General features: G+C 25.0%; 1 protein-coding gene across 1 annotated transcript; it reads left to right on the forward strand.

Annotated features, from left to right (window-relative positions):
• Positions 1 to 9691: 9691 nt before the first annotated feature.
• On the forward strand, positions 9692 to 14504 carry LOC145842453 (uncharacterized). The gene is made up of 4 exons (XM_082949906.1): positions 9692 to 9820; positions 12393 to 13112; positions 13185 to 13302; positions 13522 to 14504. The coding sequence occupies exons 1-4, from the start codon at positions 9728 to 9730 to the stop codon at positions 14424 to 14426; spliced, it is 1836 nt and encodes a 611-aa protein (XP_082806032.1). The 5' UTR covers positions 9692 to 9727; the 3' UTR covers positions 14427 to 14504.
• Positions 14505 to 15734: the final 1230 nt, after the last annotated feature.

Genomic DNA, 15734 nt, shown 5'->3' on the forward strand with positions numbered 1-15734 from the left:
AACGTCTTGTCCAGGACGAGTTTTAAAATATAGTTTTATTACAAATTATTTAGTTGAAAATTATACATATAGAATAAAATTTTACTATGTTCACTAAACCTCATAAAAAGTTCTTTTATATAATTATGCTCTGGTTTTAAATTTAGCGTTTTGTAGTTATCTTTTAAATGTATAATGTTCGTACTTAAACAGTTGTATATGTTATGTTAGTAACAATTAGTCAGTCAAATTTAATAAACAAAAATTTACTTTGAAGCAATGTATTATTTCAATAAACCAATTTGTGACTAGTCTCAAAACAATGAAATTAAATACAGTAGACTACCGCTTAAGTACGCACTTTTTTTTGGTACGCACCCCACCTTAAGTACGCACTTTTGCCTAAATTATTAATCATCAAGTTTTTCCAGATTATTTTATGTTTCGAGGTAGAATGGCCAAGCTGCTGAGTTAGCCTGAGACTTTCACAACTTTTAAACTAGGGTGAGTAATTCCGAGTAGTCTAAGTGGCCTGAGATTGTGACAGTCCTGTTATTAAATGTTAATAAACTAAATACATATTTAGTGGTTGCAGAAAAGTGAAAAGAATAATGATATTTGAGCTGTAATGCTATAAAATAAATAAATCTAGATGACAAAATTAAAAAAAAAACCTACAAGTACAACATAGTTAAATTATAATTTAATTTAAATGTACGCACATTGATGTTCTGAAAATGTTTGGTAAACACAATGTAGTTTGGTACTTTCACTCTAACAAAACAAAAAATGGAAAATATAGCTTAATATTCTTTTTTATATCATTGACTGACATTGACTTTCTATATTAAATGTATGTATTATGTAATTAGTTATGTAGAAACTTTTTTTAGAAATAATAAATCATTTTAAAATCTCTTAAATAATTTTGCAGATTAGAATTATGTATTAAATGTTATTTAAAATAAAAAGACTTGTTTATTTGGCTTAATTATTTGGTTGCTAGTTGTAAGAAAGAAAACAAACAACTAAATTTCAAATTATACTATGTCGTAAAAAAGTACGCACTACCCGTGCTAAGTACGCACTTTTTGGTCGGGTTCAATTTGCGTACTTAAGCGGTAGTCTACTGTAATCGTTCAATTTTTGCTATTTATATTACCTTATTCTTAACATAAGTAAGCTTATTTTTAAAACAATCGCTCTGCGTAAGCAAGTTTGTAAAAAAATAAGAATATATACTAAAATTTCTACTCATCGAAAACATCGGCGAAAGTTTACAGAGCCTAAGCCTGGACTTTCGTTTGCCGTTAGACAAGCATCAAGTTAACATAAAGTTTGGTCGTACTAATTCGATTATCAGATCACAAGCCTTCGGTAGACTGATAGCTAATAAGGACGTAACCGGTCTTAGTCTATCGAAGGCTTGTGGTATGATAATCGAATAGGTATGATCAAACGTGATGTTAACTTTGAATTTATATTGTTATATAGAGAGGAAAAATAAAGTTAAAGATTACAATAACATTTGTTTTCTAGCAGTCTAACATAAAAACAACTTTTTAGTGTCACTAAAAATAATTTATAACAGCTTAAACTTCTATTGATTTTATTACTATACCTTTTTCCAACTAATTCTCTATGTAGAAGGATAATTAAATAGTTATTTAATATTTCTAACTTTACATTCTAAATTTATATGTAAAAAAAAACCAATTTGTTTTTATCGAACTTTCACTAAACAGGCAGTTAAAAAAAAAATTTGAAGATAAACACAAGTTTCTTGAGAAAGGCCAAAGAGTTGTTAATTGTTAATGAAACTCAATTGTATTAGTTTTTATTTGATAATTCACATTAAGCCTATTAGAGTTAGTTTTTGTAAATAATTTAGCAATTCAAAAAAGTCCACTTAAGTTATAAAATACAAAACAATGCAAAACAAAGCTTTATACATAACGCTTACGCAACAAATTTAAATTATATTTCAAGTTTTAAGAGCGTTAAGTTTTTAGATAATAAAATTAGAAAACTATATAGAAGTTTAGTGATTAAATATTTTAATTTTTTAGTAGTTTTTCAAAGCAAATCGCTACAAAACAAAGTAAGTTTACGAGTATTTCAAACTCTATATTTGTTTTAGAATAGTACGTAAACTTATTTAAACAAACTATAAATTGTTTGCTTTCGAAGTAATAAACACGAATAAAATTTTATATAATCATAAAAGAACTGTGTATATAAAGTTTTCTTTAAATTAATAATCATAAAAATTCAAACATAAAAAATTATTATAAGCGATTACTTGGTAAAATATCTAAAGAATGAAACAATTTAAACTATTGAAAGACTATTAAAAACTATAAAACAATGCAAAGTTGTTAAAATTTTATAAGTAGTAGATAATAGTTATCATTTTAAAAATGTTTGAAACAGTTGTATGTTTTTATAAAATAAGTCTCTTATTAATAGTTATGTAAGAATTACAAAATTCATTTTTTTGATTGATCTTCATTACAAATGTTTTTTTAAGTTCAACTGAATAACAACTTAGCTTTTTTTTAAGCTCAGTGTTTACTTTTTTATAGATTTAAAAACTTTGTTTTCATAATTTAGCGAAGAATCATACTTAAATTCTTGTTTCGTACTATTGTGTATCAAACCGTTTTGAAAAATTTGTTTGTTTCTTTGACATTCGTTCACTTGGTTTTGAAATGTTTTAAATGTTTTGAAAATTTTAATGAAGTACAAATTAAAAACTTATTGTAACAAAATTGAATAAACTTTTATACTTTTAAAGCAATATTTTTTTTTCGATTGCAGAAATAAGGAAGTCAAACAAAGGTGTATAACAAAATCGGCACTTTACAAGCTTTGTGATAAATATTGTTGTATGCTCAATTCTTAAAATACCGACGCTTTGTGTTCAAGCTACAACTTGCCGTATCTTGTTATTGTATCTTATGAAAAACAGCAAGTTTGAAAGTTATCATAAAAATTTTAAAATAATACTTGAAAAAACATCAAGTTAAATGCTTACATTAAATAGTAGAAACTTTGTAAAACGTTTATAAAAACACTAAAGTGTGCTTGTAAACAGTTTTAATAATTAATGAGTTTCTAAATCGAAATTAAAAGAAAAAACTTAAATACAAATAAATGCTTCAGTACACCATAGAATATATAAGATTTTATAACAATGTTTTTCATTGATAAATTTTTTTTATAAGATTGTATAAATAAAAAATATCATGTAGGGACACTACAACTAAAAATTCACTTGTAACACATCAAATTTATACCATAGTTGCCATAAATGAATACTTTTTACTTAATCTATATGTAGCAAATGTTTTTTCCATTAAGTCGTTTTTGCTTCTTTGATGAAGGGAAATTTTAAAATATATTAGAAACGATATACCTACTTTTAAAGCAAAGTGACAATTAAGCAGTGAAGGTGCTACACAATATTATAGAAAGATTTGTTTACTTATTTGTGAAATAATTAAGACTTATTATTTCTTATAAAAAGAAGGTAAGATAAAAAATAAAAACTTTTTGGAAAAATCTTAATAAACAATTACTCTAAAAAAATTTTTTTTTTTTAGTTCAAATAGACAAATAATATCCACAACTTATCATACTTAACCAAATATTTTTATACATGAAACTTTCAAATAATTAATAACGTTAACTTAATCTCAAATTTATTTAATCTGAATAACTTTACTAAAATGATAAACATTAGAAAACTAGGTGTTATAGTTAAAACTGTATATTGAACGCAGTAAAAATAATAACTTAGTCGTACAAAATCAATTAAACTTTTATATGAATAACTACTAACTTAAAAAAAATAGTTTACTTTTTGGTCAATGTTTGCATACATTATAATTTTTTTAACATTAATATTAAAAAGAAGAAGTTTAGTTCAAAAAAGGGTAGATCGAAACTATAAACAAACTAGTTTCAGAAGATATAATTTAAGTTTAAGCTTATTATAAAAAAACTTTATAACCTTGATTAACTACTTAATAATACTTTAAAACTTTTAAATTTTTACAAGCTAAAAAATATGTTTTATGAAACCTTGTATATGGTAAATAACAAAAAATCTACTGGATATTGGATCAAGTATTTGAAATAATTTAAATATCGTATACAAAAACAAAAAATAATCTTACTTATGTTAAAATATCATTTCTAGTACGGTTATATATGGGCTGCTTAAAAATTAAATTTCCAAACTTAGAAAAAAGATTGAAATAAAAAAAATTAAATTAATAAGTTATATAATAATAACTTTACAAAAGAGTTATTTAATGAAAAAATATATATATACATATTTTTGCAACTCTTTGGAACAAAGTAAGTTTGAGAAGAAGTTCATCATGTTTAGAAATAGTAAAAAAACGTATGATAAAGTAGAAATTAAAAATTTGTTGAAAAATTTCAAATGAATTTAATGTTTATATTTAAACTATTAGCACTGCTGTTGAAACCAAACTTTAAACTTTCTTCAACAAGTCGTCAAACTTCAGTCCGAAAAAAATCTGCGGCACGCGATGTAATTTTCGGCTTTTTTTTTGAATGTTGTGGTAAAACTTACGATTAGACTTTTAGTGTAGTAATTAGTAATTACTTGCATTTTGCTACTGCTCATTTCATCACATTTAAGGTTTAAAACGGTTATTTTTCTTTTAATTAATACAACTCTTATAGATAACAATGGCTCGCGTAAGAGTTTTATTTTGTAACAGTGCGGCCCAGGAGCAACTCTTTTTTATGTAAACTGGCCATTTACTTATAAAAGGCTGTCGACTCCTAGTTTAAACCTTGATGATTAAGCGTTTTATGAACGTTGAAAGCTATTTTAATAACGCATTTAAAAAATCAATTAGAATATATTGTTAAACAAATAACTTTAGGGAATCTTCTTAATTTTTATTTAATTGAGATGGGTTTTTGTAATATAAATACACAACATTTTTATTTTCAGTGTTTTAAGTTTTTTTTAAGAATAGAGTTAGTTTATTTGTTCCTTATCATTATTGACATTATTGTCAAGTTTTATATAACAATTCATTGAATTTTAAACTCGATAACTTTTGATGGTATCGCCTTAAATCTTCTTTTCTCATTATGCTTTTTAAAATTAGCGTTTTAGCGGGTCTGGTCGGATCTTAATTTATCGACCCACTGGATCACTTTTTAAATTTTAGTTTAAATCAAAGCTTAAGTAATATATACTTCAAGGACTTAGTAGAAGTATTCCGCTGATTAAGCTTTGTAGCGTGCAAAGTCACCGTTATAAAAACAAAAACATAAAAGCGGCGTGTGTTTCAATATGACATCATAATAGCTGGCGTTTTCACTCACGCTTGCTACACCCTATTGTTGTTGACATATAGGTATGTAAGGAGAAATTGACTAATTTTATTATTCGAATTAAATATTAATTGGTATAAAAAACAATGTATGTAATTAATTTATAAATCAGCATTTTGAATATGATACATATATTACTAACTATAAAATAAATAGCTTCAAAGGTAATAAACTTTTAAACTTTATGTTATAAAGAATCACTTAGAGCTTGATTTTCAGTAGTATGGTTATGGGCCATTTTGTAGAAACTAAATTTTTTTAAAAACAACATTAGCAAGCTGCATGCACTTTTTACAAATAAAAATTTAGTTTAAAAAAACGCTTAATTTCAAGCAAACAAATTACTAAAGTAAATTGTGTTTATCTAAAATAATACTAACGTCTTATAATAGCAAAAGTATAAATCTGTTTAATATAAACATAAATTCAAATTACCGATTTTTAATAAGAAGTTTATATGTAATTAATCTACAAACTATATTTAAATACCCAAGGTTTTCTTTCTAGTTTTTTTCTGCCAATTAAAAAAAAAATTCGTTGTTGTTTTTAATCAAAATATGTTTAATATAGTTCGGAAAAACTGAAATTAGATTGTGTGAAATAGGTTTTTGCTTAAAAATACAATATATACACAACACTCATACAATTCCTTATTTAAAAGTGTTAGATAAAGCATAAAAAAACTAAAGTTGGGCTTTTTAGATATAACCTTACAACTTTCTTTTTCATCAAAAACTTCATAATATTATAAATTAAAAGATTTTTAAGAAAATTTCTTCAAACTTTCGTTTAGAAATAACAGTAAGTTAACTCTTTTAGTCACTACTTAGAGCAGTGTTTCTCAAAATGGCAACATCACCCCTTTAGAGGCGATTTTGGCTACCAGGAGGCGTTAATAAGTAAGGAGGAGCAAAAGTAAATGGGTAATTAACTAGTAAATAGGGCGATTATTTTTAAAAATTTTCCAAAGAAATTGATTACAAAAATAAGTTTAGGAAACACTGGTTTAAAGTTTTGTTACGGTAATTGTTTCGTTCTTAAGGAATTACTCAGTAAAAAAGTCTTAATAAAATAAATTGTTGACAGCCTCCTTTAGAGTTTTCTTCCCGTTGTGCTTAGTAAAAACGAAACTTATTTAATGCAATTACTTTTGTTTAGATATTATATGAGTTGAACTTTTACAAACAACTATAGTACAAGGACACATTTAAACTATTTACATGATTTTACGTAAAAACTTTGATTAATCAATCAAATATATCAAGTTATACTTTTAGTCATACTTTTTTTAGTTAACTGTAATATTGAATGAGCAAATCTAATTTAATTAAACTTTTATAAGCTACCAAGTCAACTTAAACTGGTATAAAACAATGAAGCCAAAAAAAAATATATATCTGGTTATTCATAATTATCTAGCTAAAAATATATTTCACTATAAAACTTGACAGATTATCTAGGATTTTAAAAATGTTAGATGTAATAAAATTTAAAAACTTATGTCCGTAACTTAAAAAAACTTTTATCCGTAAAGTAATTTATTTGTTTTTATATGATTAAGTTTTACAATAAAGTTAACTTTTAAAGAAGCTTATGGTTTCTTTAAACGGTAAAACTAATGTAGCTTTTTAAGGATTTTTACCAATAAAAACAATTTTATCAAGTTTTTAAGTGTGTTTTTATTTTATACAACAATATTACATGTTTTTCGAAAATAGATTTTTAGTATTTTTGTTACAAGTTGTTTCAATGTTTCTGTTTGTTTACATGTAGTCAAGAGGTAGTTCCACCACTAAAGGCGATGGTGAGCGCCGAATAAAACCTTTTTTTATTTATGCTTACTTAAACAAGAAAAATATAAATTGGCAACATTTTATCAAATGCACTGCAACCTTTAGAAGAGCTTATAAAATAATTAAATTAATCAATTTAGTACAATTATTTTTTTTGCATAAGTTAATAGTCATTTTACACAAGTGATTTGAATTGTGTATAACTGAAGAACTATAGTTTGAAAGCTAAGCCTCAATTATCCATAAGATGAGAATTAAACTGTCAAAAAAATAAAACAATTAAAAGTAATATGATCAAGTATATAATAAAGCTGCCACAGATTTTTAAACAAATGGCTAGTATTAATATAAGTAGAAGCTAGCTTTACTGTTGGTATAGCAAAAATAGTTATCTTAATTATAAATATGAAAAAAACTGACACTTATTACGAAACTGTGGTGGTTTTTTTTTTAATTAGTAATATTTCTTAAAAAATCAAATTTGTTTAACATAATATAGGTTTCAAATGATTGTAGATAACTGTTTTCATGACTATTTTTATATACACTGTATGAAAGTTGAAAATCTAATTGTTTTTGTAAAATTATCAAAATTTTATAGTTTATAGCCATAAGTTTATACAAAAAATAAGGTTTTGTCCTTTAGATATATATTGAATGTGAGAAAAAATTACTACCTATAAATACTAAATACTTCAAAAGTTAAAAGCTAAGTTTAAAACCAGTATTAAGTAATGATAAAACTTTAATACTACTATTATTATAAATTTAAATACTTTCATATCTACAACTTTATTTCTTCACAAATGTGGGTTCTATTAGTTATTATTAGATAAAATTTACTTTATATTTATTTATAACTTCTTAATTTTTAGTGACGAAACTAAAACTTCCATCTAAGTTTTTATAATAACAGTTTAGATAAAAACAATTCGACAAAATATTACAACAAAAAATATTAATGTTAAACCGTCAGTGTAAAATATTTTGGAAAACAAAATAAAGTCTTTCGTATAAGAAAAACAAAAACTTTTATAATTTAAAAAAATAGAACAGACTGCTTGTGTTAAAAAATTTGGAGAGCTACTCAAGTTTGAACATGTAACAAGCAGAAATCTTTTGTTTATTAACAATAGTTGTTACACATACGGAACAGAACATTTGCCCTTCTTTAAAATATTTTTTATTTATAGTTAAGGTCATTTACTTAAAAGGACATAGCTTAAAGCGTTACTTATAACCTAGTTTTTGTTTATTTATTAATAAGTTTGTGTATGTATAACTACGCTATTATTAATTAGCAATAAAAGAGAGAAAGTAGTTGTGTGCTATTAAATAACTTAACAATCATAATATTATACTTTTTTTGATTGCTGTTTGTTAGAAACTTGTTACAATTCTTTTACGAGCTAAAGATTTATTTTTAAAACTATAATCTCTTAGACTTAGTGAAAATAATAAAAGATTTTTAAATATTTCTAATTTAAAACAGAATAAACTTGAAGGTTTTTTTTTTTTTAATGTCAGTAATTGTTTGGCTTATGTTTTTTTTATCATTTATTGAGTGCTTCCGTTTAGCTTGTTTGCTAGTATTTCTGTTAGGTATGAAAATTTATTAGTTAGTTTAAAGTTTCTTATGCTAATTAATACATTTTCACCATGTATTTTCCAGGTTTTTATCATCAATTTTATAAACTCAAATAAGTCCTTAAAATTAAACAGTATATACATACCAGAAGACCACTAAACAATATATTTTTTCAAGAGTAAAACATTTTTATGTAAAGACACTTTATGTAAGTTTGTAAATTGAGACCTGTTGTTAATCACCGACTTGTTTTTAACTTCAATGTTGCAAACAAAATGTAGCTTAAGAAATATTTACAAAGCAATATATCTTATACAACTTAAAAATTATTTAGTTAAAGCAACTTTTTTTTGGTCCAAAAAAGTTTTTCAAAGGAAATGGTTACTTTCTAAATGAATATTTTTATAGATTAAGTTATATTTTGTCAACATGCAATTTATAGAAGCTTTTATTTGTTATTAACAACTCAAAACAAAAACTTTGCGTGACAGCTAATTTTAAGTGACCAATCATCTTGACCGAGAGGCTTTTGAAAACCATTTAAACTCTGGCGCAAATTTTAAACAACACTAATGAACACGCTACGAGTATATTTTTAAACTTTTGTTTTTAAATTGAATGTCATCATCGTTTATACTACAATTGTTTCTGAAACTTTTGAGTTTTCAATCCACAAATTATTTTGCAATATACTAAGTTGTATAATACTTCATATTAAAGTTTATGCAGTAGTTATTTATTATATCAAGTTTGGTACATACCATGCTTTTATTTGGTTTAAATAACAGTTAAAAAGTTCAGTAAAAATATTCAAGCACTTTATATTTGTTTAAATTATCGATTTCTTTTATATCCTTAATTACGTCATAATAATATCTATTTCAAATTACGTGTCTTGTATTGTATCAAACTTTGTAAGTTTATTTAGGAGTAAATTGATTTCAGATTATAATCGTAAGTTTTAAAATATACTAAAATTAAAATGGCAGTTGAATCTACTAAAATGACTCGAAATCAGGTCCATCAAAAGCTTAAAGCAAACTTTCAAGCTCTATGTACTCGTTGTCCTCAGTTGGTAAGATTACGTTAGATATATGTATAATCATTATTAATTAATTTATTTGTTTTATTGTCGCATAAAATTCATAATCAAAACTTGTCCACAAGCATCTATATACCATAAAATAGTCGCTATCATTTACTTTAAGGATTTTTAAATATCAACCAAAGAAGTTTAATCTAGTGAGTTTTGACATCGTCGTCGCTAAAGTTTTAAACTTGACAACTTTATCATAAAGTTTATTTTTTCCAAACTTGAAAGTATACTTTGATGAAATATGAAAGGATGCAGTGCATAGTTAAGAAAAAAAAACTTTTCAACAATCCAAGTTTAAAGATTTATTTTGTATAAGTAGTTTTACGTTTATTTAAAAACCTGTTTTACAATATCTTGAGTAACTGGCTAAACGTTTACTTAAGAAATAACTAGTATTTTTAGACCTAAGTTAACAACTGTTATTTATATATATGTTTCATTATACTTCAGCTGTTAAATATTTATCTAATCAAGTTACAGCTTTTTTGAGATTAGCATATAAATTATCCATTTTACTTAACATTATAAAATCTTTAAGTTCAAATTTTTTTTGCTTTTTATTCCATTAAACTAATGCTTAATATTTTTAGTTATAAAAGGTGATAAAAAAAATCTTATTTAGCCGTTTATAATTATAAAGCAACTATTCGTAAATGATTCATACTATTTAAAAAAGAAATATTTACGATCTTTTTAAATCTACATTTTCCAAAAGTTTGTGTCCTTTTCGGTTACTGGTTACAACTTTTATAGATTTTTTAGTTTAAAAGTACTCCACGATACAATTAAGATTAAATGCTTTAAAACTAAACAATTTTTTTGAAAAATATAGTTTTTTTTTAACTGCAAGTTTTAAAACTAGCTATAACGTTATCCAAACTTATTTTAAAATTTGAAAGAATATTAAACTTCAATTTTGTGTTATAAAAACTTAAGCTAAAATCACTAAAATTTGTTGTCTTTTACAATACAATAAAGTTTAGTAAAAACTTCAGAATTTTAGTTTTCTGATTTTTTTTATGTCGGCCATCTTTCCATATGTATAACTCCAAAATATGATATATGCTATATTCAAAAAATATGTTTGGTATTGTTAACGTTATTATTTTGTACTCATTAGTGCAGAGAGTATAATGAAGAATAAAATATTTGTTTAACTGTTTAGTGCTGTATAATCTAAACTTATCCTATAAACTTAAACTAATTCCCGCTAACTTTACTATACATTGTTGTATTGAAAATAAATTTTCAACTAGTTAGTTCGGCAATACAAAAACCAGCCTTCTTTATAAATACCTTTAAAATTGGAAGAGTAGTTTAAGTATTTGGATAAACTTTGCTATAGACTTAAATGGTACGTGATTTATTTTTGTACTTGATGTTTTTACTTTTATTCTAAATAATATGTTATAAAAAAATATTTAACATAATTTATTAAATCACTTCCGATCATAACATAAAAAAAGAACAGAAATTTTAGTTTATGTTTTTTTTTTATTCAAGCCATCAGAACTTTGTCATTTAACACTTAAGATAAAAAACTAAAGTAATTTAAACACCATTTACGATCATAAAATTCGAAAATTGACATCTTTATCGTAAACTAAAGTCATGTTTACACAACAATAAGGTCTCCCACATTGACAAATAAGTTTTATACTTTGGTTGGTCTGTGAGAACACGCAGTACACACTAGATATTATGTAAAATGAATAATTTTAGTGCGAAACTTTTTACTGTACTTCCTCTTGTTGAGTATAACCGGTTTGTAATTTAGTTTTTTCATAAAATACAAGAAATCAAAACAATTAAGTTTAATTAAATTATTTTTGAATTTAATTTATTTAAATTTAAACTTTTATTTATATATCTATATATGAATAAATATATAATATAAACAAACTTAATTTTAAATTATTACATTATATATATATATATATATATATTACTTTTTTAATTTTTATAACTGTCTAAAAATTTAATTAACAAAATGAAAGTAACTCCTTTCCATACGCAAACGAGTGTAAATACTTTTTTAAATTTACATTTAAAGTTTCTAAATCTGATTAAAAATAAGCAACTTATAAATTCAAATACAACTTACGTCAATAAGCTTATGTATTTTATTTGTTTACTTTGTCAAAAACTATTTAAATGGACAACAAACAATTTGACGTGGTTATGGGCTCTTTAGTATAAACAAGCCCAAACTAGTATGAATATGCGAAAGTGTATCACAAAGCCAATAAGAAAGTTTTTACTGAAATTTTGAAACTTTTTTGATATACTTTTTTGCGGTTGTTGTTTAATTTGAATTTATAGTGTAGCACGATTCATTTTTCATCATAAATGTTAAGATTGGATATTTGTATTTGTAAAATAAATTTTAACCATTTGTCTTTAAATTGTGGACCGAATTTCATTTATTATTAGCTAGTCTAGAAATTTATACCTTAGTTTCTTGATGCTTGTAGTTAGGTTTGATATTTCTAATTGTTGTTATAAACATAATTAATCATAGGTTCACTGACTTATCCTATTTTTCTTACAGAATGACAGAAAAGATTCGCTTGACGACAGCTTGACTAACTTACAGTGGCTTTGGAACTTAAATGTTAACATTTCTAATCCAGTTGATGGAGGTTCTCGAAGTATATTTTCTAGAAGTAATTACAACAGAAAAAGGAATGGATTTTATACCCCTAACAGACGTCAAGCAAGTAAATCTCGACAAAACAAGTCTGTGCCAAGCTACACGAAATCTAGTTCTAATTTTCGTTCAACTGCACCCATAGCTTCCAATAACAACCAGAAAAAGTTTTCAACCATTAGTTTGGATCAGCTAAACTCCAGAACAACATTTAAGCCGGATAAAAATAAACCTTATAGACGAAGAATTGATTTTAGTAAAAACACAACACCCAAAATTGACAGAAAACCAGTTGTTTTCGTTAATAAAACATCGCCAAAGTCTTTTGATCAGTTTGAATTTGAAGAAAAGCCAGACATTTCCAAAATAAGCTTCCAAACTACAAAAAATGATTGCTATCCTTTGCTTTCTGATGCAGCGTTCTACCCAGACCCTACTATCGAAAACAAAAAACAGTTAATCAGTCCAAAAGTAGAAATAAAAAGACTTAACTCTATTCCAGGTCTAATTTGCAAAGCCATTAAAAGTTCGGCAACTGGCCAATTGTGCTTGGAATCGATTTTTAAATGGATTAAAGATAACAATGACTATTACCGGAATACGCCTGATCTCACGTGGCAGGTAGTTGATTTTATTTTTTATCTAAATATTTCTTTCTAGTTAGTAATCTTTAGAATATATATGCTATTACAGAAATGCGTTGAAAAGACACTGAAACAAAACGAAACATTTAAAAAAGTTTCAAAAAAGAAAACAAACAATCGCAAGACTCAGTGGAAAATTGCACCGTGTACTAAACAACCTGCAAATGGTGAGATATTATGCCTTGTATGTTTTTTTTGCTTTCAAAACTGCAGAATATACCGAAGGTATAAAAACAATTTGTTTATAACTAATTTCACATCTGTCATTAAAACAAATAGGTTAAATTTAAAAACATTAAAAACATTTAAAAGTTAACTTTATAAAAGGTATGAATATAAGTATAAATTATTATATGGTTATGTGATTATTACAGATCTTATTTTAGGTAAACAAGACGACCTTTCTTACGCTCAAAATCAAGGTATTGCTTCTGTTTCTATTTTTTCGCTAGCAAATAGAGGATTAAGCAATGACTGTGTCACCTCTTCTGCTTCAACAGCATTGAACATTTTAAATAGAAAACGTAAGCAAACAGCGCCACAAAAAATTGTAAACAAAAATAACAACTACAAACACACGCGAAAAAACAGTAATAGTGAGCTTTCTTCATTGCTAGAAGAATTCTCTGATTCTAATCCTTTAAAAGAACAAGCTCCTGAGCTCGGGTCTCTTAAAGGAGATTTTAACTGGACGACAGTTTTTGACGATTTTGGCACTGACAACATAATGACAGATGCACAGACTAACTCGTCCTGTGTAAAGTCATTAAACAGTCCATTACTAACTCCTAACACTCTTAATGACTCAGCTACTTCATTTTTTAGTCATGCACTAAATAATTTAGCTGGTTCAGGAACTAAATTACAACAAAAAAACACACAATATACAGCAGAATCAGAAAAAAATGACAATTTAATACCAAACAATGAAAACTTTAACCTTTTAGCAGAGGATAAAAGTATCTTTACTTCCTCTTTTAGCCTGGAAAATTCGTTACCTTTTCAAAGTGACATGGATAAATTTATCATAAATGATTCAATTTTTCAATCAATAAGTGATATAAGTGGCAATGACACTACAATAGACGGTCTTGTGCCTGACTCTCGAAACAACTCTGTTTCTATTGACGATTTCTTTCAAGGAAAGTCTGGTTTGGACCTAACAGTACAGGGGCACCAAATAACTGCTCCACCATACTGGACACCCGTTGAAGGACATTTAGATTCTATTTTGCGTGAAAATCACGAAAGTAATCTTTCTCCATCTAGTAACTCTGCCGTCTCAAGATAGTCTAAATTATCACTTTTTTATAATCTTATTGTTTAATTGATCAAACTTTATCAATGAAGTATTTAATAACCTTGCCGACTTTGCCTATTTTTAAAAGTAATTAAAGGTATATTTTTATTTGTTTAGGATCAATAATTTAAGTTCATTTACAGAAGTACTGCATCCTTTTATAATTTCATTAAACTTGGAATCGTATTTCTTGATTTTTTGCAGTATCAGTTGTTTTAATTTGAAATTTACTTTTTTTGTTTAGATTTTCAAATATTTAAATAAAACTGATAGACAAAATTTTTGAATACAAAATTTAAAACTAGTTTTCAAATAAATAATCTTAATTTTCGTATGTATTTACTTTTTAACATCAGTTTGCTGGCAACAACAACTACAAATATACAACCATTTATTTAAAATTAGAGTTTTATTATTTTTTTAATTCGTTCAGCCTCTTAATTTATTTCATTTTGTTCATTTTTATTTTATTAAATACGAATTTTCAAATAAACTTATAAATAAAGATTTCATTTTATTTTAAACTATAAAAGCTACAAGGTTAGTTTAGGAACAGTGAGTAATACAAAATTGCTTCAGTAGTAACTTTTAAAAAGAAAAACAATGTTTTACAAACTTTTGTAACAAAATAAAGTATCATTATTTGTCTTTACCTACCTTTCAAAGTATAACTCCGCACCTTAATATAAATATTTATTCAAATAAAAATAAAAAGCCTGTTTTGTTTAAGTAATGATTAAGAAGTTACGTGGATTTTGTTGTCAAAATATTCCAAACCTAACTTCATAACAAAAAATAATAAATCTTCTGTAGTAATATATATTTTCTTCACAATTAAAAATATATTAACAACAGTAAAAAGTCTTATTAAGTTAAGTTTCTTTTAAAATACTTTAATTTAGTACTTAAAGTCTTACTTAAGCATTCTACACTACTGCATATCATTATAAGAGAATAATTGATTACCACTATAAAAATGTACACAAATAAAAAATTTTAAATAGAGCCACAAATTAGTTAAAAAATTTCATTTTGTATATAAAAAGATCAATTACAAAATTTAAGTAAAACTACTTTTTAAAATATTAAATCTAACTTTATTATAGTTAAGTTTAAGTAGCATTCAAAACATCCACGATCTTAAACAGGCTACAATTTATTTTTAGTATAAACTAATGAAAGATAAGTATTGTTGTTAGCTTAAGGTAGTAAAACTTTAAGTATAACAGAATAGTGAATATATTTATTTGAAACAAAAACAGAATTATTGTATCAAAATCCCACCTAAATATATTTACT

Source organism: Thalia democratica, chromosome 8, assembly GCF_965202585.1.
Source record: "Thalia democratica chromosome 8, ktThaDemo2.hap1.1, whole genome shotgun sequence".
Classification (NCBI taxonomy): Eukaryota; Metazoa; Chordata; class Thaliacea; order Salpida; family Salpidae; genus Thalia; species Thalia democratica.

Excerpts from the sequence above, each read along its gene's own strand:
- LOC145842453 (XM_082949906.1), top strand. The coding sequence starts at position 9,728 with ATGGCAGTTGAATCTACTAAAATGACTCGAAATCAGGTCCATCAAAAG. Across the intron at positions 9,821-12,392 it reads GTACTCGTTGTCCTCAGTTG|AATGACAGAAAAGATTCGCT; the intron begins GTAAGATTACGT and ends TTTTTCTTACAG. Across the intron at positions 13,303-13,521 it reads TACTAAACAACCTGCAAATG|GTAAACAAGACGACCTTTCT; the intron begins GTGAGATATTAT and ends ATCTTATTTTAG.